At 36.9% G+C, this 25318-nt stretch overlaps 1 protein-coding gene across 2 annotated transcripts in view; it reads right to left on the reverse strand.

Annotated features, from left to right (window-relative positions):
- The window catches only part of SPAG6 (sperm associated antigen 6), a 61378-nt gene extending 39340 nt beyond the window's left edge, over positions 1–22038 (reverse strand). For both annotated transcript variants that reach the window (XM_026478948.3, XM_048219364.2), the window contains exons 1-4: positions 21914–22038; positions 21726–21821; positions 6760–6926; positions 3079–3262 (exon numbers count right to left, since the gene is read on the reverse strand). In XM_026478948.3, the coding sequence (XP_026334733.1) occupies positions 3079–3262; positions 6760–6926; positions 21726–21821; positions 21914–21938 (472 nt within the window). In that variant the 5' untranslated portion in view covers positions 21939–22038. The remainder of the gene's footprint in view (positions 1–3078; positions 3263–6759; positions 6927–21725; positions 21822–21913) is intronic.
- Positions 22039–25318: the final 3280 nt, after the last annotated feature.

The following is a 25318-nucleotide window of genomic DNA, read 5'->3' on the forward strand; positions in this document are numbered from 1 at the left end:
GCCTCTTCCTATTTCCATTTTGAATTTCTTCTTCGATGCTCTTTTAAGAAATATTTAGAGAAGCTGTTATGGTCAGTGGTTAACATGGAGTCAGACAGATTTAGACTCAAATTCTGGTTCCACCATTAACATAACTCCGGGTCTCCTCTCTAAGTTACATTTTCTTCCTCTGTTTAACAGGGAAAGTAATACCGACCCTATGGGTTGCTGTAGTCAAAATGAGATAATGGATCTGAAGCACACTGCACAGAGCCAGGCGCACAGTAAGTGCTCAGTAAGTGGTAGCTATTGTTTCGTACATAAACACACATTGGAAAATCTGGAAAACAAAGAAAATGTATCCTTCATTCTATCACCCTAGTAATACAAACATGTATTTCTTTGTAATTTATGTCCACATAAAAACTTATTTTTATATTATTATAATTGCAATATATAATTTTATCTCTTTTTTTACATTATAATCATGTTTCCATGTTACCATGTAGGAATCATAATTACCTTTTTAATTTGCCAAGTGAAGTTCCATTAAGTAAAAACGACCATAATTTAACCGCTAAATTCCTGCAGTATTTGAGGGGTTTTGATATTACAAATACTACTACAATAACATTTGCATGAATATAACTTTTTCATTCTGTGGAATTCTTCCCTTAGGATGGATTCCCAAAGCAGGCTTTTCAGAGTAACCAAAAACTCTTTCATGACTTAGTTTCGCCAAACTTCTTTCCACAAGTTTATACAATTTGTAGAGGCTTCGCCAACGGCCATAAACATCATATTCTCTCCAACCTTCAGTATAAATACTAATATCTTATATTCATTGCATATTTACCATATGCCAACTACTGGTCAAAGTGCTTTGCGTATAATATCTCATTGTGCTCACAGCAAATCTCTGAAACACCTTTTAGGGAACATCTTTTGCGGATGAGGAAGTTAAGGTTCAGGAAGTTTAAAAGCTATGTCCAAGGTCATACAGAAGTGAAGAGGTCGAACTTGGACTCACACTCAGACCCTGCCTAATGCCACAGTGCTCTTAACCATTTGGCTACATTTCTGCTTTACTCTTTTCCCCCCTAAATAATAATAAGTGGGGAAGGACATTTTCACTGGTGTTTTAACGTGCAGTTCTTTGATCACTAGCGAGGTTGATCATTTTTACATATGTTTGTTTTAAAACTATTTTCTTGTTGTATTATTCATTCATATTGTTTAACAACTTCTGTAAAGTGCTGAGGACAATGTTGTTCCCTCTGTATTCTTTACCAACAGGTGTGTCAGCACAAACTTCACATGAGAGGTCCATGTCCTTCTTGATGACTTCATGGAGCTGTCAGTTTGTAAGAGGAGGTACTCCTCTTTCCCCTCCCTCTTGCCCAATATGGGCTCATACAAATACATTCTAGAAAGTTATCATTTCCATATCTCTTCAACATTATTCATTCATGCGATATGTCTCCTGCCTGGATTAGAACACCCCTATCATGAGAGAGAGTAAGGACCCAACATCCCCTGAAACATGACAAACTAAAATTTTTTCACTGAGCCAATTTACCAGCATCTTTGAGAATCCATCACTATCTCACCTCTCCTCATTCCCCACTACCTGTCTCTTTCTATCTTCAAATTTCTCTTCTACTAACTAGGATAAGGACTGAAATGTGTAGGGTTTTTTTTTTCTTTTCAAATTTTTATTTAAATTTTAGTAACATGTAGTATAGTATTAGTTTCAGGAGTAGAATTTAGTGACTCATCACTTACGTGTAACACCCAGTGCTAATCGCAACGAACACCCACCTTATTACCCATCATCCATTTAGCCCATCCCCCTACCCACCTCCCCTCCAGCAACCCTCAGTTTGATCTCTATAGTTAAGAGTCTCTTATGGTCTGCTTCCTTCTCTTTTTTTTCCCCCTTCCCCTATGTTTATGTTTTGTTTCTTAAATTCCACATATGAGTGAAATCATATGGTATTTGTCTTTCTCAGACTGACTTATTTTGCATAATACTCTCCAGCTCCATCCACATCATTGCAAATGGCAAGATTTTGTTCTTCATTCTTTTTGATGGCTAACATTACTTATAAGTATATATAATATATATTAATAGATTTATATTATTTATTTATTTATTTATTTATTTATTTATTTATAGATTTTATTTAAATTCAAGTTAGTTAACATGTAGTGTATTATTAGTTTCAGGAGTAGAATTTAGTGATTCGTCAGTTGTATATAACACCTAATGCTCCTTACATTAAGTGCCCTCCTTAAAGCCCATTGCCCAATTTCCCCTTCCCCCCACCCATATCCTCTCCAGCAATATACCAAATCTTCTTTATCCATTCATCAGTTGATGGGTATCTGGGCCCATTCCATAATTTTGCTATTGTTAATAATGCTGCTATAAACACCGGGATACATGTGGCCCTTCAAGTCAGTATTGTTGTACCCTTTGGGTAAATACTTAGTAGAGCAATTGCTGGGTTATAGGGTAATTCTATTTTTAACTTTTTGAGGAACCTCCATACTGTTTTCCAGAGTGGCTGCACCAGTTTGCATTCCTACCATACTGTAAGGGGTTCCCCTTTCTCCACATCCTCGCCAACATCTGTTGTTTCCTGTGTTGTTAATTTTATCCATTCTGACAGGTGTGAGGTGGTATCTCACTGGGGATTTGATTTGCATTTCCCTGATGATGAGTGATGTTGAGCATCTTTTCATGTGTCTGTTGGCCATCTGGATGTCTTCTTCCAAAAAATGTCTATTCATGTCTTCTGCCCATTTCTTAACTGGATTATTTGTTTTTTGGGGGCGTTAAGCTTGATAAGTTCTTCATAGATTTTGGATACTAGCCCTTTATCAGATATGTCATTTGCAAATATCTTCTCCCAAGACTGAAATGTGTAGGTTTTTGTGAATGTGTGATCCAAATAACTTGGCCATCATTCAAAACTTATCTCCCATAATGCATGGAAACATCATTAAAACTGCATCTATAGTTCCCTAAGCAAAACCAGATTTACCTAATAAATCTAAATTTTAATAATCCTGTTTTCAGATATGCTCCATTACCTGCATTATGTCTTGCAATATATCCAAGTGCCCAAGCCGCAGCCTCCTTGACTCCAGGGTCAAAATCTTCCAAGCATATCACCAGCGTATCCAGTGCTCCACAGTCAACTATTGCCTGAGCTAGTTGAGGAGAATGTTTGCCAACTGCTCGTAACACAAAGGCAGCTGCTTTCTTGTAAAAACGCTACAATGATAAAATAGATAAAACTCAAAGTGAATCAAACACTTATAAAACCAAAAGTGAAAATTGACAAAAACCAACATAAAAATGACATTAATATATATAAAGCTCAACAGCTTTTAAATCCAAAAGATGAAAAACATCCTGCAAAATAATTTTTTGATGCTCCCCTATTGCTTCTGTTCAGTAACTAAACTGAAATAATTTAAATCTTAAATTACATTTCAAATGTTTTATTCCAAAAAATTCATTTGGAAATTGTATAAAATACAATATAAACATTGTATTTCCTACCAATTCATAAAATAATGAGATTTTCTGTATCTGCAACACACTGAAAAGTATTTGTTTGACCCATGGGAACTCTTAGATTGTTAGCATGTGCAACAAAACTGTCCACTGACAAATTCATTTCCTTTACTTGCCCTCAGCCTCTAAGCATGGTAGGCCTTTCATGACCTCAACTAATCTTTTGGTGTCCCAAGCTATCCTGAAATAACAACCATGTTTCAAGATGCACTACCAACTGTTGGATAAACATAAAGGCGAAACACTCATGATACATTTTTAAAGCTTTCCTGGTAAATAAACTAACCAAACAAGGGGATGTGTTATTTATCCCCTCTTAGAAATGCTTTTTTAAAACAATAAATACAAATGACTTACTGTTAGGTGAACTTTAAGTAATGCTTCATATTTATAAAATTTTCTATGTAAAATTTTATCAGATTGAGAAATAAAACTGAAACACAAGACTAACATGTTTTTTTTTCATATAACTAAAAAAAATTAAGTGTATAGGAAGTATTTGGCTATAACACTCACTACTGTTTCAAGGTTAGTATAATGACACAGTAACAGTCTCTGTCTTTTATTAGTAGAACCCAATTAACCCCCTAATTGTAGATTCCAAGTTTTTACGTCTTTACAGTGACTACTAAAAGTGACTAGGTCACTATAGCACCTGTTCTGAAAGCATGCTATTTACTTTGGCTAAAAGATTAAGATACAACAAAAATTATAGGAGAGAGAAAATACATCAAGAATATTTTAACGTATTATATCTCAAAAATTGGTATATGTTGATGATATAAGAAATATGCTATGTTAATGATGTTTTGATATATTTCTTTAGTTTCTTAAATGTTAACATATATAGATATTAAAATATTTGTTATAAAGGTTAATTTTATGTCAGTAACCAAATATCTACAACTTACTATAAAACTTAGAGTTCTAAAGAAGCTTTCCATTATTTTCTTATAATCACGGGAAAATAATGGTGATACGTTTCCTGTCATCACCTTAAGCTAATGTGACTTTTTTTTAATAATAATTTTTTATTGTTACATTAGTCACCATACAGTACATCCTTAGTTTTTTACGTAGTGTTCCATGATGTGACCTTTTATATGGCAGAATTTCAAATTCACAATTTACTGGCCATCGACAGTCACTGCTAACTACAGTGCCTATAATCCACTCCTTCTGATCTCATTTTCCCCTTTCTCCTAATTTCTGCTTCTTCAAATTCCTCTCTCTTCTCTCCCATTCCTCACTAAAAGAATTCCCTTAAAAAAGGGGGGGGGGATTCCACACCAGGGACTTTGTACCTCATAAAGAAGAGATTAAATCCTGAGAGAAATGAGTTAAAGGACTGGTTGGTGAAGGAGACAGAAGCCTGGGAACACTGCTTCACATTCTCACTTTCTCCTCATTTCTGCCTCTTTACAACTAATGGACATTCATTCACATTTAGATCTACTGAGACCCTTCTTTGTGGGATACCAAAACACAGACCCTGCCCTCGAAAGAAGGAGCTAAGAGTCTAGGAAGAACAAAGTCTAACAGTATTTGATGATGGAAGGAACACCTGCAAGAAAAATAAAATTTCTGAGACTCCTCATGGAGATAAGACAGTCAGTAAATGACTCTCCAATCTATAAAAATAAGGCAAATTTTTAAACAATTAGGATTTATTTTTTTATTCTGGTAAAATACACATAATATTTACTATTTTAACCATCTTAAAGTGTACAACTCAGTGGCATTTAGCATATTCGTGGTGTTGTACAAACATCACCATCTAGTTTCAGAATATTCTCATCAGCCCAACAAGAAACCTCACACATGTTAAGGAGGCACATTGTTCCCCTCTCCCCCCAGCCTCTGACAATCACTAATCTGCTTCTGTCGCTACAGAGTTGCGTATTCTGGACATTTCCTAGAAGTGGAATCATACAACATGTAGCCTTCTGTATCTGGCTTCTTTCTCTTAGCATAACGTTTTCAAGGTTGATCCATGTCGTAGCATGTGTCCGCACTTCATCCCTTTTTATGACTGATAATATCCATTATATGGATGTCCAAAATTTGTTTATCCATTCTTTTGTTATAGTGAATAATGCTGCTATAAACATTTGTGTACAAGTTTTGTTTGAACACCTGTTTTCAATTTTTTTGGATATCTAACTAGGAGTAGAATTGCTGGGTCATCTGGTAATTATGTTTAACTTGACTGCCAGACTGTTTTCTATAGCAGCTGCACCATTTTACACTCCTATCAGCAATATATGAGGGCTCCAATTTCTCCAAATCTTCACTAACACTTATTCTTTTCTTTTCTTTTCTTTTCTTTTTTTTTAATCATGGCAATCCTAGTAGGTAAAGTGGTATCTTGCTGTGGTTCTGATTTGTATTTCCTAATGACTTATGCTGTTGAACATCTTTTCATCTTCATTGGCCATGTGTATATCTTCTTTGTATGTGTATAGATGTCTATTCAAGTCTTTTGCCCATTTTTAAATTAGATCATTTGTCATTTGGTTATACAAATAGGAATTTAATCTTAAAAAATATCAAGAAATATATATCCTTAAACTAACAGAATGGAATAAACAGACCAAGACCCTATCTATAGGAAGGTCCTTAACTATTCTTAGGTGGTGCTACAGAAACATAGAGTAGGACCAGACCGGAGGGGGAAAAAATTGGGGCACTCTTAGATGACCCCTAAAAGGACTGGCATGCTTACGTACTTGGTATAAAATGCTTTATCAAACCTTCCCTTACATGTATTCTCCTTCCTTTTGTATGCTTCTCTCCCCCTTGCTTCCAAGCTGTCTCTTATAGTTAGCCAGATTTCACCTGCATATAAGGATTGCTGAAAACAACTTTTTATTTGCCTAAGGCTCCATACAGCTCTCAAACCTGATCCTACAGGTTTAAGACTCTCATACACAGAAATACTGCTTTATATATGATCCCATTAAAAATTGTGTAATCTGTTTTCTTATATTAACAGTAATAGGGAAAAGCTGTCTATTACTCCTAAAATAAAATACCCTAAAGATATTATTATGTGCAGTTCAAAAAATTAAATGTTGTGTTAACATCCTAAAATTCTAATGCCTATAAGCTTGCAGCTGTATCCAAACTAGCAGATTCTTAAAAATCTAAAACAAACAAAAAACACATAACTAATTTTTTAAAAATCTTACATTCTGTTCTGCCAGTGAATAAACAAGCTGTGGAAGAATGTCACCCTTCACCACCGCTTCTGCTAGGTCATCATTATAATTAGCCAGTCTCCCAAGAGCCAACGCAGCAGTCTGTTGAATTGTTGGGACCACATCCAGAAGAAGAGGCCTCAGCAAAGACATTACACCTGAGTTTAGTTATGAAAGAACAGAAGTCAGCAAAATTTAAACGCAAAAGCAAATACACAATTCAGCATTATATATATATAAATTACAGGAAAAAATCAGTGAAGACAAAAAACATTATCCACTAAAAACTAGTGGTATATTTAGAAGCATCCAACTGGCCAAGACAAAGAATAATACAACCTGAAATTATCAAAGCAGCAGCACAGCATGACAAGAAAGGCTTTGGAGTTAGGTTAAGAGTTTAAATCCCTGATTTGGCAAATAGTAGCTATGTGACCTGATAGGCCTGTTATGGGGAATGCAGAGAAAGATTGTAGAGCAAGTAGTTTAATGCCTACCTAGCACATGGTAGGGGGTAGAGGGGAGCTGGGGGTGTAGGTGTCCCCCAGCCTTTGCAAATCCTATCTTTCAGGGTTCAGTTCAGGTCCTTTCATCTCTATGGAGTCTTCCATTTGTTTTGTTTGGTTTTTTGTTTTTGTTTTTTCTCTGATTCCAACTGTTGGGTCTTTTCTGTGATTTCAACTGGCTAAGGCCTCACATTCGTGAAGGGATGCAACTTCAGATTTCTGATATTATTTCAAAGAAACAAATTCTCTGAGATAAGTATTTTGCATTACTAGTTCTCATAATACTCGCTCCAGGGTTGAATACAGAGTAGGTATATCACCGTCACAGCAACAATAGTAAAAGTTAGCTTATATTTATCCAGCACTTCTTAAATGCACACGTTGTTTTAAGGACTTGTTTTCCATATGAATTCACTGAACTGTCATAACAAACCTATGAAGTGGCCTATTATTATGTCTATTTTACAGATGAGGAAATGGAGACTGAGAAAGGTTAAGAAATCATCACAAAACTAATAAATGATGAAACATGGTTAGAAATTCAGACATTCTTCATTAATGATTGCTAAATAAATAATACATATTGAAAGTTGAGGAGGTAGGGAAAGAGAGATAAAAAAATAATTACATTTTAGTCATTTGGCTATTCCAAGTCTTTACAGTACCTTTGCCTTACTATAAAATACCCCAAATAGTCAACTGCTATTTGGGCTTTAACGATGCTGTTTTAGTCTAAGGTTACAAGGAAGGTGATGACAGAGCTCAAACTGGAACAAAACGCCCCTTGACTTTCTAAACTTTACTTAATTTGCAGCAGGCTATTCAGCTAGATGTTATTACATCTTTTCTTTAAAAACATACCGCAGTGAGCTAGAAAAGCAAATATTATCAATATTCTTTTATAATGTTATGTCCAGAAACATTCGAAAAAGAATAAAAGGAAAACATTTATAATAACACTTAGGATTAGACCAAATTAAGATAAACAGTACTACCAATAACATAAGCAGAGAATAATGATGCTTATCACAGATACATGTAATGATGTGACCCAAGGCTTTTCATAGTTCCCAATTTCATTTAGTGATCATCTTTATGGTTACGGTGGCTTGATGAGATCATCTTACATAAGACCACAGTTGCAGGTTTGAATCCCACTCAGGCTGGTTAACTTTGCTGGCACATGGCACTTCTAGGTCATAGCTCATGTTCAACAAATTAACATGTCTATACTCATAAGTGTTGATAATATTACTATCTATACTTTTTGTAGTGATAATTTCTGAAATACCTCACAACAAAAAGTTTAAAGTGCAGAATAAGGTATTAGAATGACTACGGGGGGCGCCTGGGTGGCACAGCGGTTAAGCGTCTGCCTTCGGCTCAGGGCGTGATCCCGGCGTTATGGGATCGAGCCCCGCATCAGGCTCCTCCACTGGAAGCCTGCTTCTTCCTCTCCCTCTCCCCCTGCTTGTGTTCCCTCTCTCGCTGGCTGTCTCTATCTCTGTCGAATAAATAAATAAAATCTTTAAAAAAAAAAAAAAAAAGAATGATTACGAAATGTTAACACAGGTTCTTTCTAAAAAGTCGGATTTAAAATGATTTGTTGATCTCCTCTTTGTAGCTGTTTCATTACTTGATTTCTTTTTTTAGCTTTTTAATCGTGGTAAAATAGGTGTAGCATAAAAATTACCATTTTAACCATTTTTAAGTGTACGATTTAGTGTAATCAACACCACTACCTAGGAACTGCGGAACTGTTTTCCACAGGAGCTGCGCCGTTTTACATTCCTACCAGCTAAGTACAAGTGTTCATATTCGTCCACATCCTTACCAGCACTTGTTATTTTTTGTTTTTTGTTTTTTGTTTTTTAATAATGGCCACCCTAATAGGTGTGAAGTGGTATCTCATTGTGGTTTTGATTTTCATTTCCCTATCACTCATGTCAGTGAATGTCTTTTTATGTGCTCATATTGGCCATTTGTACATGTTCTTTGTTGAAATGTCTATTCAAGTCCTCTGCCCATTTTTAAATTGGGTTGGTTTTAGTTATTGTTGACCATAACTTCATTTTTTATAACAAATATGCATGATTTTAAGTAAAATAAGTCAATACTCTAAAAAAACAAGAGCTAAATTTGTTAACACATATTTGAAGTTTCATAATAAATACATTAACAGGGTCAAAAAGTATAAAGTATAATAAGTATGCTTCAAATAGTTTTAAAAGAATTACAATTATGTTTCATGTTATTTTTTCCTGATGATTCTGGTATTTCCTTTTTTTCCCTTTTGATATATTTATATATGTGTGTGTGTATGTGAAGGCAATGGCTTATTGTCTTTAGAAATAAAATTGGAAAATCAATCTATACTGGGTTATTCATCCTGGGTATTTTGAATTAAATCTCAAAAACTTTGACCTTCTATGTTAAGAAGTTGAAGAATGAATTCATCTATCTGGGTCTGTAATGTTTAATTTAGTTATAAGTGCTTATTTTATTTTATTTTTTAAGATTTTATTCATTCATTTGAGAGAGAGAGACAGAGAGAGCACAAGCAGGGGGGAGAGGCAGAGGGAGAGGGAGAAGCAGACTCCCCACTGAGCAGGGAGCCCGATATGGGGCTTGATCCCAGGACCTGGAGATCATGACCTGAGCCGAAGGTAGAGGTTTAACCGACTAAGCCACCCAGGTGCCCCAGTTATAAGTCTTTATTATTAGTTACAGTATTTAGCTAATATACCATAAGTCTCCCAATTTTGGAAAATTTCAATTTGCTGTTTTGGCAGTAAAATGTTTTACCCCCCCCCCCCCAAGTATTTCACCTCTCCATATATTCAAAGGAATTTTTTGCTTTATACGTTTTCTCCTCCATTTTTCTACTACATCTGGCCCAGGAAAAATAAGATCAATAAAATGACACAGCATTCCTTTCCTTCTATCCCTGTATTTAATATCAAAGTTAGGCCTCCATGCAGATGTCTCTGCTCTATCATTTTTCCTGCATTCCTTAGTGCACACAGGAGCACAATAAGACTTTTGAAAAATTTAAAATCTCTGAACCTATAAAAGTAAAAGCTAAAGTTTCAGTTTAAAATATCTTTGTTTGAGGGTACCTGGGTGGCTCAGTCAGTTAAGCCTCTAATTCTTTGATTTTGGCTCATGTCATGATCTCGGGGTTTTAACATCAGTCCCGTTTCAGGCTCTGTGCTCAGCAGGGAGTCTGCTTCTTCCCCCCCCCCCTCACCCACCCCCTGCTCAAGCTCTCTCTCTCTCTCTCTAAAATAAATAAGTAAATCTTAAAAAAATATATATGTTTGTTTGAATAAGGTCATCTTTATTAGAGAAAATATTGCCCAAATTTCTAGTCCTTGAATTGCCTCTTAATGCTTCATAATTATCAGTCCCCAGAGACATGTTTTTATTTCTTACACAGATTAAGCATGGAGACCTTGTTATTCTAATCACAAGGCTGTCCTAAAAATATAGATAATAAATACAAGAGGAAGGAAGGAAGGAAGGAAGGAAGGAAGGAAGGAAGGGAATACGTTAGGGAGCAAGGGAGGGAGAAAGGAGAAAAGAAGCATATGTAACATAAAAAGAAATTTTTCCTTACCTGCCTGTCCGTTAGGAATCCATGATGATTGATCCTTGGTGAATGAATGCATGAAAATTTAGAGTCCATAAATAACAGCACTTTGAAGACTGGCTACTACAATATCTGATAAGCAAGGTCTCTAGTGACAGCTAATGACCTCAGTGCGGTCTCTACTGAAGGAGCCCACAGGTACTAATATTAAAAATAATAATTCACATATGATACTCTAACATCTATAAAACAATTCTGTTTCCTCCACAAAAACTGATCAAATCGTATGAAAGTGTTTCTGAAACTTCTAGATAAATCTTCACAATCTCTCCCTTCCCAACTTTATAGCTCTGAGTTTCTTTTCTATTTTTCTTGTTCCAGGGCCATACTGGAGACATTGCTTGTAATATCTACATTTCAATCCAGTTATGAAAAAAACAACAAGAAAAACAACTTTGCTGATCCTGCCCTCAGGAATTCATTCAAAAAATAGATCAGAGTTTATCAACTGGCAAATGATAGGATTACACACCTGAGAAAAGGCAGTTCCTTCCCTCAAGAAACTAATAATCTAGTGGAGGAGATTATAAAATAGCCTCAAAATAATCACAAATCTTTAATTCCTTTTAACACAACATAGGCCTAATTACTTTGATTGTGTACACCAATTTCAGATATAAATCAGGAAGGAAATATCAAACATTTCCAAGGCCAAAAAAATCCCATTCTCATATTATATGTATATAGTTTATATACATATTACCTCAATCTGCTGTGCTTTAAAAAGATAGTTAACATCTCAACTTTGTTTCTTTAAAAACAAGTACCTGCAAACTGGGCCTTTGGGTCTACGTAAGTCCTAGTAAAGATTTCTGCTTACCCTAGTTACCTCTCACCTTCTTTGTTTTGTTTTTTAATCTTTAAAACTGAGAATGCAGTATGACCATAGTACAAGATGGGAGCAAAGAGTTGGGAAAGAAGGCTAAGAGATTAACAGAGACAAAAGTACTGAAGAGCCCAATAAACTATCTTAAGTATTTTGAATTTAACCTGAATTGTCAGTGTTTTTGTACTTTGTAAAGAAAGATCACTGATTACACTGGGGAGAAAGAATGAAAAGAGACAACATGGGAGGTGGGAAGACCACTTAGGAAGCTACTGTATGAATGTAGGCCAGATGTGAAGATAGCTTGGAGAATACTAATGGCAAAGGGAAAGAGAAAAGTGAAAGGTCTAGATATTTACAAGACAAACTGATTATTGTGAAGAAGAGGGAGGACAAAAGATGCATGATTCTTGCAGACTGTTGAAGCCATGATAAATTCATACTGGCCTGAAATGTAAAGTGGGAGGGAGCCAGATGTGGGGCTCGATCCCAGGACTCTGGGATCATGACCTCAGCAGAAGGCAGACACTTCACTGAGACACCCAGGCACCTCCCACAGTAGGTATTTCTTTACCGATCTACCATACACCTACATAGCATTTATCATGTGCCAGGGACTCCCCTAAGAAATTTACAAATATTAACCCATCAATCCTCATTACAATCCTATGAGGTAGATACTATTTTATAACTCTAGCATCTATGCCCTTCTGTTTCTCCTCCCCAATATCAATCACAGCCCATTTGCCAATGAAAACTAGCCTGTATGTACCAGGTTTCAAATGCATAATAAAGGGTATAATCTGTTGAACTCACTTCTGTAGCTCTCTTCCATGATTACTGCATTAAACCGAAATTTCATTCATTTTTCCAGTGCAACTGTCTGACTCTTGGCTAGGTCATAGCCACCACTGTCTATATGTGACATTCGACCTAAGTACACAGATCACAAAAGTTATGGCAGGTTCAACTTACATGATACTTTAGATAAAATGATTGGAACTTACATGTTTATAATTACATGAAGAAATATAAAACAGGCCTTTAATATAGTTTTCAAATGAACATGTAAATTCCACATGTCCAAAACCCTCTTTCCAAGCCAAGATCACTCTCATGAGCTCCAGAGCCCTACATAGCCAAACTGCTCACTGTAGTTGCTGGCACATAGATATCCCAGACACTTCAACACTATTAGAGAATGAAGCCACCATTTCCCTCTGTTTTTTGTATCTCTTCTCCATTAATGAATGGCAACCAGAAGACTGTGAGTCACACTGAACTCCCCTCTCTCCTCACCTGCCCCGCCCCTTCTACTAAGTCATAAATCCTACAGATCTGTTAATGTGGCACGACTGCTATAACAAAAATGGGCACATGGTCTTCCGGATCCTGTTTTAATTCCCTCCAATCAGTTCTCCACACTGCTGTGAAGATCATCTCTCAAAAACACAAAATGGATCCCTTCATTTTTCTGATGAAAGCTTTTCAATGGCTTTCTATCAATTCCAGGATAAATCCAAATTTCTGATGAGGTCCTTCAGAGGTAGGCCTGTTCTCCTCTCCAGCCACTGCCTTGCCTCTCTGTAGCCCTATTATCCCAAGAGGCTCCTGCCATATCTAAACATTCACCTTTTCTTTTTTTTTTTTTTTTAAGATTTTATTTATTTGAGAGAGAGCGAGAGAGAGAGAGAGAGAGAAAGAGAGCATGAGCCAGGGGGAGAGGCAGAGGGAGAAGCAGGCTCCCCACTGAGAAGGGAGCCTGATGTGGGACTTGATCCCAGGACCCCAGGACCATGACCTGAGGTGAGGGCAGACGCTTAACTGACTGAGCCACCCAGGCACCCTAAACATTCACCTTTTCTATCAAGCACCACCTTTCCTCTTGTCTCTGTGCCTTCGTATATAATGTTTCCTCTACCTGAATACAGTTTTCCTCTCCCCCTTCTTCATCTGGCTAACTCCTATGAAATTCAGCCAGATAATTCCTCCTTCTAGAAGTCTCCCATAACTCCCAAAGCTTGAGTTATGTACCCTTCACGTGTGCTCCATATGTGTATGTAACAGACACTTATCAAACAGTATTTATATATCTCTCCTTTGCAAATAAGCTCCTTAAGGGCGTTGTCTATGCCTATTTTTGCATGACTGGCATCTAAGCATGCAGCTGGCCCTTGCACACTCAATAAATGTTGAATGATGAATGAACAAACTGAAATTTAATGTGTAATTTTCTCTTTTTAGGCAAATTTTAGTTAAAACAAAGAAACAAAATGGCCTTCTGTTTAGGGTGACTTTTAAAAAGTTTTGGAAATAGTGGTGATGGCTGCATAACTTTCAGAATGTAATTAATACCACTGAATTACACACTTAAAAATGACTAAAATGGCAAAGTTTGTTATATTTAACACAATTTTAGGAAATAAGAATGTATCAGGGTGCCTGCCTGACTCAGTCAAAAGAGCCTGCCACTCTTGATCTCAAGGTCATTAGTTTAAGCCCCATGGTGGGTGCAGAGATTACTTTACATTAAAAAATCTTCTCTGTATCAAAAACCACTGAATTTTACACTTAAGTGGGTGAATTGCATGGTATGTGAATTATATCTCAATAAAGTGATTTTTAGAAACTTTTTAAAAATTAAAAATAACAACAAAATGGATAATATATGTTCATAGTTCTTCTTTTAGGTATATGAGTCATTTAAACTGACCCTTTACCCCATAGCACCCCAGATAGATATAATTGTATCTTAATTTGGAAGTTTTCTAGAGAGCTGCAAATACCGAATAAGTCCTGTCTCCTTTTGTCAATGTGTTTTCTCTTTTATGATTTATACCTCTAATACCCACCTGCCTACAGAAAATTGGAACTCTCATAAATGGGGTAAGTAGAGAATAAATAGAATAATTATAAAAGGATTGTCTGCTTCAGGAGATTTCATGGGTAATATTTGAAGAGATCACCTTTGGAAGATAATCACTTCAAATTCTTCAGATAAAATGTTTTATTTTATTCATATTGCACTTACTCTAAAAAGTTTTGAGATAGTTTTCTCTAAAAGATAGATATGCAAAGATAACTAAGAGCCATGTAGTAGGAGCGCCTGGGTGGCTCAGTCTGTTAAGCGTCTGCCTTTGGTTCAGGTCAGGTCATGATCCCAGGGGCCTGGGCTTGAGCCCCACATCAGGCTCCCTCCTCACAGGGAAACTGCTTCTCCCTCTCCAGCTTCCCCTGCTTGTGCTCTCTCTCTTTCTCTCTGTCAAATGAACAAATAAAATCTTTTAAAAAAAGAGAGAGTTATGCAGCAGAGAGATGGGAACTGATAATTTTATCAAAAATATAGGTTAAGAGTATGGGGCGCCTGGGTGGCGTAGTCGTTAAGTGTCTGCCTTTGGCTCAGGGCGTGATCCTGGCGTTATGGGATCGAGCCCCACATCAGGCTCCTCCGCTATGAGCCTGCTTCTTCCTCTCCCACTCCCCCTGCTTGTGTTCCCTCTCTCACTGGCTGTCTATCTCTGCCAAATAAATAAATAAAATCTTTAAAAAAAAAAAAAAGAGTAACTGCTGCAACTCTGAACTCTAAACATATCACTGAGTTTTCTGGAAGCAAAAGTAAGAAAGGAAACACTTAGTGAAATAAAGTAGGAACAATTTTTTTTCCTGAAATTTCATATGTAGGCCTAGCTTGACACATAATAATTGATAAAAATTGGTTGAATAAAAGAGTGTATCTTTACATAAAAAATATTTAACATCAAAATGGACAATGTCTTCAATGATAGATTTAAAGAAATTTATGGGGAAATTTAAGTATTTTTTAATAAGCCCTCAAAAGAAGGCATATTAGACTACTTCTACAAAGACATCTCTATGGAAAACTAACATAAGCTAGTCTATGTTTATAACTTAATAGTGACTCTAATGACACAGAAGTAGAATATACAGTAAAGTGGACAGAAATCATTTCCTTTGAAGACACATGCACACAGACATACAGCACAAATATCATTTGTTTTCACCTGGACTTATAACAGAACTTGAACAAAAAATAAATTTAAAATCTAGCCACCCTTGTGACAGAAAGCATGGGGTATACGGCAGAACCAAAATGTCACTTTGAAAATTAGGGAAGTCTGACATGTTCAGAGGGGCCATCCCACCCACTACAAGACAAGACCAAATTTCTTCTCAAGGGTGGCCCTGGATTTCTCCTAGGGCCAATATATCTACTCAAAAGAAATCCCAAAGTTCTGACTCCAATGAACATGGCGTAAAAGTCCTTCACAGAAAGCATGATTAAGTAAAAAACAAACGGAAGTATTAAATATAATCAACCTACAAATATCAAGTGCCTCCCTTTCCATTGTGCTCTACCCCCCATGTTCTCAAAAAGAACAAGCTGCCCACCTTGGGCTCTGATGCAGTCCCCCCTGCACTCTCTCTGATCCCAGCAGGGACTCAGTCCAACAACCCTCTGAAGTATTATCTCGGTTTGTAACTTCCAGTGGATTACACACTTTTCTCGGGGTGCTTTTAAAGAGTTCCTGGCTTGATAAGGCTTTCCTTAGAAGTCAGAGAAAGCTGAAGGTCTTCTAGAGTTCTAAGTCCAGTGTAAGCCCTAAATACAACTCCCACTCCCTCAAACCTCCAGGTACTTATCAATTAAAGTTAGTTCTCTGCATCTGGCCTCCACTCAAGCTCCCATAATGGTCTTCAAGGAGACCTCAAAAGCCAATTACACACAATTACTGGATAGCCTTTCGTACCCAAAGGCCTAAACAAATGACTTGTTTTAATAGTTAACATTGAGGTTTATTAGGAACTCCTAGAACCATGTAGAAATAGCTTACTAATACCTGCAAGGTAACACAGAAAGAGTGCAATGTCAGGCAGCAGTTAAGCATCTACTAGTCCCAGTTTGGCTGGGACTAACTCTGTGATGAGGGCAATCATCCAACCTTTTGGGGGCTTAACAAGATACCTATTCTACCTATCTGAGCTGTTATAAGAATCTAATTTTTTAAGAGATGTGAAAACACTTAGAAAAATAATTACTCCTAGGGCACCTGGCTGGCTCAGTTCACCTCTTGATCTCAGGGTTGTGAGTTTGAGCCCCATGTTGGGGATAGAGATTACTTTTAAAAATTAAATCTTAAAAAAAATATTAAGCGTCTGCCTTCAGCTCAGGGCGTGATCCCGGCGTTATGGGATCGAGCCCCACATCAGGCTCCTCCGCTATGAGCCTGCTTCTTCCTCTCCCACTCCCCATGCTTGTGTTCCCTCTCTCGCTGGCTGTCTCTATCTCTGTCGATTAAATAAAAATAAAATCTTTAAAAAAAATTATTATTATTATTATTATTATTCCTTTCGTTCTATTTAAATATGTTGAACATCTGCTCTATACTAAGCATTATGCTAGGCACGGAATTTATAGTTTGTGGAGAAAACAGAAACTAAATCATTGTAATCGTAATGAGTATCATGAAAAAGAAATATTAGGAGCAAGGAAAGCATAAATCAAGAGACTTAACTTACTGAGAGGGCTCAAGGAAGGTTTCCCTGAGGAATCAACATCTAAACAGAGCCATAAAGAATGAGTAGAAATTAATTAGACAAAGAAGTACAAGAAAAGGTTCTAGTCATAGGAGCAAAAGCCATGAAAAAACACTGAAATGTGAAAAGGAGTTAGGAAATACTCAAATATCTTTTCAAAAATATTGTCACATTAAAATGTAACCCACACAAACTTGCCATTTCTAAGCCCCACTCTTATGGGGTCATCTATAGCTTAGATTTTTCTTGTTTAATCATCCAGTTTTTCTTAAGAAAACAAGGACATCCTAGCCCTGGCTATATTATTTTCTACTTATGTACCAATGCTTAGATAACAAAACAGATAAATGTCCATGTAGGAACAAGGGTTTGGAACACAGAATATAATTTTGAATCATTTTGTTTTTAGGACATATTATTAGGTGCAAACAAGTTCAGAATTTTTATAGTTCCCTCAAATGTTTTCCACTGAAGCATATGTAAAACAAACAAAACACAAAACCCACTATGCCTATCTTTTAAGAAAAGATCAGTGCTTTAATTATCATGCATTCACAAGTCCAAGACTCCTTTTATATTCATGAAATTTAAATAGCATGATTGGTTAAGTTTTTTTGAAGTTGCTCTACTAATTATCTTTTCAGTTTCAATATCCTTTGGAACAGTGGGTTTTGTAAGAGAATCATGGTACTTGTACCTACCAGGCTATGTTTTAAACATATTATAAACGCTTACCACAGACCTTTCCTTCTCAGCAAATTGAGGTGCTAAATCATTAATCTGAACACTTTCACCCTGCCCCAGACACGTGTAACTTAAGATCATTTTGTGTCGAAGTATATTATTTTCTTGAATTGTAAACTCATTAAATTGCCTAAATTTGCAAATTAGCTTCATAGAGATGCATATTGAATGTGTTACACAATTTTCTCTATTCCTACCCTTCTGAAAATGTGCATAACTAGTGATTAGCCATGCTTATTGTTCTGCTATAGGTTATATGTTAAATATTATAAAGTATTAATTTAAATTTTACCCCAATTTTTCTTACATAAATAGCTGCTTCAGAAAGGTCATTTTAAACTGCTAAGCTGTTTAAAAATAATTTTCCTGGTAGTTTTTATATTAGCTTATTATGAAAGACTTTCTGAACAAGCTAAGAGAGCCTGATAGTCCAATACGCCACAAAACATATTACTTATATTTTACAACTAAACGATCACCTCCATTGGCTGAAATTCTGCAACTGGTAGAAGTAATAATGTATTATCTCTACTATTTACAATGTGTTACATGTGTTACTGATTATTCAAAGAGGGGAAGCATCAAAATTCATTTTTAAATAGCTGCAAGATGTAATGGTTCAAACGTACAGGGTTGAAGGGTGCATAAAGAGATTTTATAATAAACATTGAACTTTTTAATGTTTTCCTGTATGTATTTGATTTAGAAGGAATAAAATCTCAGTAAGAAAAATATAACTCTAGGTTATAGACACATTGTACACCATTCTTTCTAGTAACAATTTTGGTTAGAAATCAAACTGATTTTTGTCCAAATACTCTGAAGAAGATATCTTGCAACAATTTGTTTGCTTTAATAATTACTGTGGCATATGTAATAAAGCAAATATTCTTATTAGCACATCAAAAATATAATGAAAAAGATCAGAGATTTAAAATGAAATAAAACTCCATTGATAATTTTCACCTTTAAGTTTCCTTTCACAGTGAATGACTTAAAAAATTCTTAACAAGTGAATTACTGATTTATCATGATACCTATATGGAAAATGTTTTCTACCTTATCTTGGATCCATGATACATATTTATTTAATTAGTTCATTAGGGGAGAAAAGTGAAAAAACAAAACAAAACCTCCGTAGGTATGCAGAGAGTATGTCGAAGTCAGGAATAAAATGCACTGGTATTTTATGCTATCAAAATGAAGTCACTTGACTGGAAAAAAAAAAACTTGATCGTAATACATAAGTGATGCATACGTATTGTGGCCCATTCAAAAGTATTTTTAAATCCACGTTGATTTTTTTTTAAAGAACAAACCATTACAATAGTTTATGGGCTATAAAGTTTTCATAACAAAGCTTACAGATTATTTTAATTAAAAGAATAAATATACTAGAATATTCATTAGCTGTATCTATTTAAAATTATTAAAGCAGTGTTTAAAATGAATCTAGATAACATGAAATATGTTAAAATAAGTTCCTTAAGAGAAGAAAAATCTTAGCATCCCATCAACTTTGGTCAAGTGCAGACAACTTCAAAACATTGTTATATTCCTTTTGTATTCCATTCTTTCATAAGCCAGACCATAAGTGGAAATAGGGGGCTACTTAAGATGTCATATGTAGGTCCCTTATACTTTGGTGATCACTTAACCTAATGGTTTGGATTGATTAAATTCCATAATACATTGTACATTGTATACTTTATAGGAGGAAATAACCTGCCACTATTATACTAAAATGTGATATTCTGTATTTTAAGTGTTACTTATACCCCCATATTACAGTATCAAATTTTTAAAGTAATGTCAATCATTTTCCCTTTTAAAAAAATGTTTTGGTTTAGCTGTTTACTTATAGTTCAGAAATTAAATATTTGTAAATAGTAAGTGTCCATTCACAAAAGCCATTGACCAGTAGGATTGAGGGGGGGAAGAACTAAAAATTAAGTGCATTTTAAAAATGTAATATGCTCTAATAAACTTATATTTGTCAGTATATATGAAACACTGTGTCCAACACTGTTCTGGGTACTTTGGGGAGTACACACCCATGCACACACACACATGCAGAAGAAAGAAAATTAATCCACATGAAACAACTGCAGAACAAAAGATGATCAACTTGAAATTTCCAAAAGGAGAACAGATTAGTGGTTGTCCAGGGTTAGGGACAAGAGGAAGGTAGGTGTAGTTATAAAAAGACAAAAAAAAAAAAGTGATCCTTGCTGTAATGAAACTGTTGTGTATCCTGACTATAGTAATGATGGATACACACAGGATAAAACTGTATAGAACTAAACACACACACACACACACACACACACACAAATAAGTACAAGCAAAACTGGGAAAACCTGAATAAAATGGATGGATTTTTATCAGTGTCAATATCCTGGTTGTGATATCATATCACAGTTTTGAGGTACAGGGGATCTGTGTATTATTTCTTACAACTCTTATAACTCTACAATTATCTCAAAATAAAAAGTTTTAAAACATGATTATCAAATACACTTTCTAGAAATACACCCCCCTCCAAGAAAAACATACAAGGAATAAACACCAAAATCCCTCTCGGTGACAGAAAAAATTGCCATTTAGGTGCAAGAGTAATTCTCAAAGAAACCAGAGTAAACGTTATTTCTAAACATTCTTGCCCTGTCAATATGTCCTTAAATTTCTTTTAATTCCACATTAATTTGAGTGAGTTTTAAAGATTACAAACTATAAATTAAACATTTCTTATGACACAGTTGTGATAAAATGCTACGTTACTTTGAGTTCAGATGGCGGTGGAATCGTTAATCCACCATTATCTTCTCCACCTGTTTATGTTAATTGATAAGAAGCAAATCACACACTCTCTCTTCCTCTTTCTAGAGTATGCATGATTTCGGACTGAGGGGGTGGAATGACAGCACCATAAGGACTTCTCAAAGCTAGCACTTTACCTACTTTGAATGTCTTAGAAATTATTCAAGCAAATCTTTGCCCTTTCACTAATGCAAGGCGAGAAATAATGTGTCAACCGCTCTGGAATTCCTTTGGTGTGAGGAAGTCAAAGGTGATCAAAGGCAGGGTGACAAGCAACGGCACCCGGATAAAATGGGTCTGATTAAGGTAGATTCCCATTCACGTAAAATGACTTCCAGGCAATTCTTCTGGCCTTGACTTTCAACTTGACACTTGCCTGGTTGCCATAAAGATGGAAACAGGGACGTCGGGCCCCTCTCACACCAATCTGGAAGCTTCACCCTCTTGGCCTCACACCCAAAAAGACCCGCTCAAGAGAAAGAATGCTTCTACTGTCTCCGCGGTGATTGGAAGAACTTAGGGACGCCGTCCCCCTGTCCCCACCCTGCCCCTCTCCAAAAGCTCAGCCGGCAGAGGAGCCGGGCGACAGGGAGTCGGGGTAAGGCCGGAGTTGAGGCAGGGGATCCGGGACCCGAGGCTAGGCGAGGCCAGGGACCCTGGCCGACGAGGGGCCAGGGATACGGGGTGAGGGGGAAGGAGGTAAGGGGCGAGAGAAGGCTGAGCACCCGGGGTGACTAGGAACTCGAGGTGCAAGACGAGGCAGGGGCACCAAGTGACGCAGGGCCCGGGGTGCGGAGCGACCCGCCAAGCGGGGCGAGGGGCCCTGAGCGACGCGGAATCTGTGCGGGCTCACCCGCATTCTGTAGCGTCTCGATGTTTTGGGGTCTGGTCGCCAGCTCCGCCACCATCTGCACGAACTGGGTCCGGGCTTTCTGGTACTGCTCGAACACTGCGGAGGAGAGACACGGTGGAGCAGGCCGCCCGGTGCCCCCGCGGCTCCGGCCGCCAGCCCGTCGGGGCGCCGGCCGCCCCGGGACTTACCTTGCAACACCTGCCTCTGACTCATGGCGCCGGCAGCTCTCCGACGGCGACCAGCTCGGCGGCGACGCGGCCTGTCAGCTCCCGGCCTGCGAGAACGCCGAGGGGACGACCGCGGCGACGACTCAGCCTCCGACGGGAGCCGTTTCTCTCTGTGTACCCGCGTCTCCCGGGCAACCGACCGGAACCGGAACGCGACCGTCTCGCGGCAACGGCCAGGCCCGGGCGTGACGTCACGGCCGGGGTACCGGGCGCCGGGCGAAGGCAGCCAGCCCCGGGGGAACTCCGCCTGCAAGGGGCTCCCGGGACGTGCCACACTCGCCAAGCAGCCGCGGGAATCGTGCACCGTCGATGTCACGATCCTGCAGCGCTTACAGGGTGTCCGCCAGGAGTCTGCGGTTCCTTGCAAACCGAACCCGCACCCGCGAAGTTTCCTGACTGAGCCGCGGACTCGGTCCGGGCGACCCGGAGCCCCCCGAGAGAATCCAGCTGAAGCGCGGCGAGGCTAGTCAGTGGAGTCGTCTTTGGCTTAGACGGTCAAGAGACATCTCACATATGACATTGTGTAATCTGATGTAGACATTGTCAATACAACCTTCACGCCGAATGGTTTCCCCCTTTAATCCAGCTTTCATGAACCTGGCATTTCTGATTCCAGGATTCCTGGAGGATCAAGACAATTATGTTCATAACTTAAGCATACTGCTTTAAAAGTATTTTAATAAGCACTCCTAGAGATTCAATGAGAAAAGTCGACGGGGAACAATATGATAAATGTCCTGTCTTCCGTGACTTTCTCCTATCTACTAACTTTGCTGTTTCCTCACTTTTGTGGTTTTTAAACATTTGTCTTTGTCTTTTAAACTTAAGCTTTTTTTTCTTTTTTTTTTTTCTTTTTGCTAAATGTGATTTCCAAAAGAAAGGGAGAGAATCTTTACCTGGAAAGTCTTGGTTCACATTATCTTAACCAGACTTCCCTAGCTTGTATAAGTTTAAATTTTTACCCAGTTTGTTTTAACAGAAATTAATTACTTAGTCTATCACTGGTTTCTAGCTTGCCTGAAAACTGTATAGGAAATGTTTCAATGACAGGTGTCAACTTTAAATGTTTCTCCATCAGAAACTACAATTTCACCAGGTGTCAAGTGAATGGATAGCCATAGCTGCTGCTGAGTAGTGCCAAGACAGGAGAGAAACCTCTTGATATCTCCTCTTCAATAGAAGGGAGGATGCAAACTTAGCTGGTTCTCATATTTGGGGTGAGTCATATATAATAATCTTTATGCTCTCACCCTGACTTGAGCTCTCTGATGAAGTCCTGATATTTTGTGGAGCCCCAGATAGTTGGGGAATGGACCAGCAATAAAAGAGAGGAGTAAGTGTGTGCAGTCAGGTCCCTGCTACCCCCGGAACAGGTGCATGTCTTTTGCTCTGAAGTTCAGAAGCCAGTAATACTCACAATTCCTTTACCTAACTCCAAAGTCATAAGTTTCTCAATGGTCTCCACATTTCTCTAAGGAAACAGGTCTTTTTAAATTAAAGTTTTTTTTATGTTCCCATTTAGAGATGTGGGGGAAAACAGATTGAGCAAATAATTAAAGTGGCAAATAAAACCTTCATTGTAATTTTGTTTTCAGTTCCTTGTTGAATTATGAAAAAAATCCCCTTAAAACTAAGAGGTTCCATATTTGGTTTCAGTCCTTAAACAATTCAAACTCCTAAGCTACCACAGCTGTCACTTTTAGTAATTGCTTTATTATGATTTTCTACTTTAAACGTGTTGAGATAGGAGCTTGATAGTGAAAAAGATGTATAAACCTATAAACACACTACTTATACAAGTCTACTTATGGAATGCTACAAAGTTTAAAAACTTAAGTTCAAATGGTATGTAAACTATTTTAAACTATAGATTCTGAATATCTATCATTAACAATGTCTGTGGGTTAAATTGTATTGTTCCTGATAAAACATAATATAGGATTCCTACTTTATATCTGAAATTGGACACATTAAAGAAGCTAGATCTTTGCTCTTCATTCTAGCTTTTTGGGGGGAAAATCTTCAAAATTAAATAGAAAAATGCAACAGAATGATTATAATACACACATAATGAATTATCAGCAATTCAAATATAAAATGTGGCAGATTACTTTTACTGACAAGAAAGCCAATCTATATTTTCTGACCTACTTTTCAACTTACTAACTTCAAAATAAAATACCATTCTGTTTTACAAAGCTGAATGCCCCATGATCACATACACACCTGTAACAGTTAAGTAGTGAGGAAGAAAACTGTTCAAAGGGATATTTCAGGGCTTTTTAAAAAATGCTATTTAAGATTACTGTTCTTAAAGTACCAGCTAACTTTAAATACAGATATATAATGTACTTGACTTATTAAACTATACACTTGATTGAGGATGAAACATATTATCTGAACAAATTGCAAAAGTGTTTCTATGAAAGATTTGTTTGGAAGCCTTTGGCTCCTTTTGTAAAAAGCTAGTGATGTGTAACTTCAAAATCACTTTTGCATTTAATTTTTCTACTTATGAAAATTAGACTTAAAAAAGACAACATTATAAAGCCAGTTTGATATCTTGTTCTACTTCTCTAAAAATCTGGTTTGGGAATTCAGAAAAATCTCATTATCATGGGAATATATTTTACATATGCCTGAAAGAAATTCTGCCAATTTTACCATACATGTATTTTTTTCTTCAGCTCCTAGCTAAAATTTAAAAGATAAGGCTTTATATGTGATGATTAGATACTGACATCCACATTTTAAAAATTGTTGAGGTGAATCAAGTGTATATATATTCCTCTCTCAAGCCAAACACAGATTAAGTATCAAAGTACTCCAGACACTTTGCTAATAACAGAATGTGCTTGTCTTCCAGCACATGAAATCTAGTGTGAGAAAGACATGTAAACAAAGTATTAATTCATTCAACAAGTATATACTGCAGCCTGCCCGTGTTTTAAGAGCTATAATTGCTCTAAGCCATATAAGTGCTTTGGAAGCAAAGACAAAGGATTTAGGGTAACCTAAGTGAAGAAAATGAGAATATCTACATCACTTAAATAATAAAAGCCTCCTTGTTTTTTGAGAAAAATGAGCTGGGTTTTATCTAAATATGAAGTCTCCTTCCCTCTTCCCCCAAAGAATTAAAACATAGTATTAGTATTTAAATAGGCATTCATTTGGCAATTGCATGTAATTATTACCTAAGTTATAGAATACAATAATCACTTTGCCAAAAACAAATCTAAAATTACTGAAACAACCCCATATTTGCATACTTGAATTAAAAATAAAAACACTACATACCCCATAACCAAATTAGTGGACTCAAAATATTATCTATAATGATGAAAGCAAACATATGATTCTTAAATG

This window comes from Ursus arctos, unplaced genomic scaffold (genome assembly GCF_023065955.2).
Source record: "Ursus arctos isolate Adak ecotype North America unplaced genomic scaffold, UrsArc2.0 scaffold_30, whole genome shotgun sequence".
NCBI lineage: Eukaryota > Metazoa > Chordata > Mammalia > Carnivora > Ursidae > Ursus > Ursus arctos.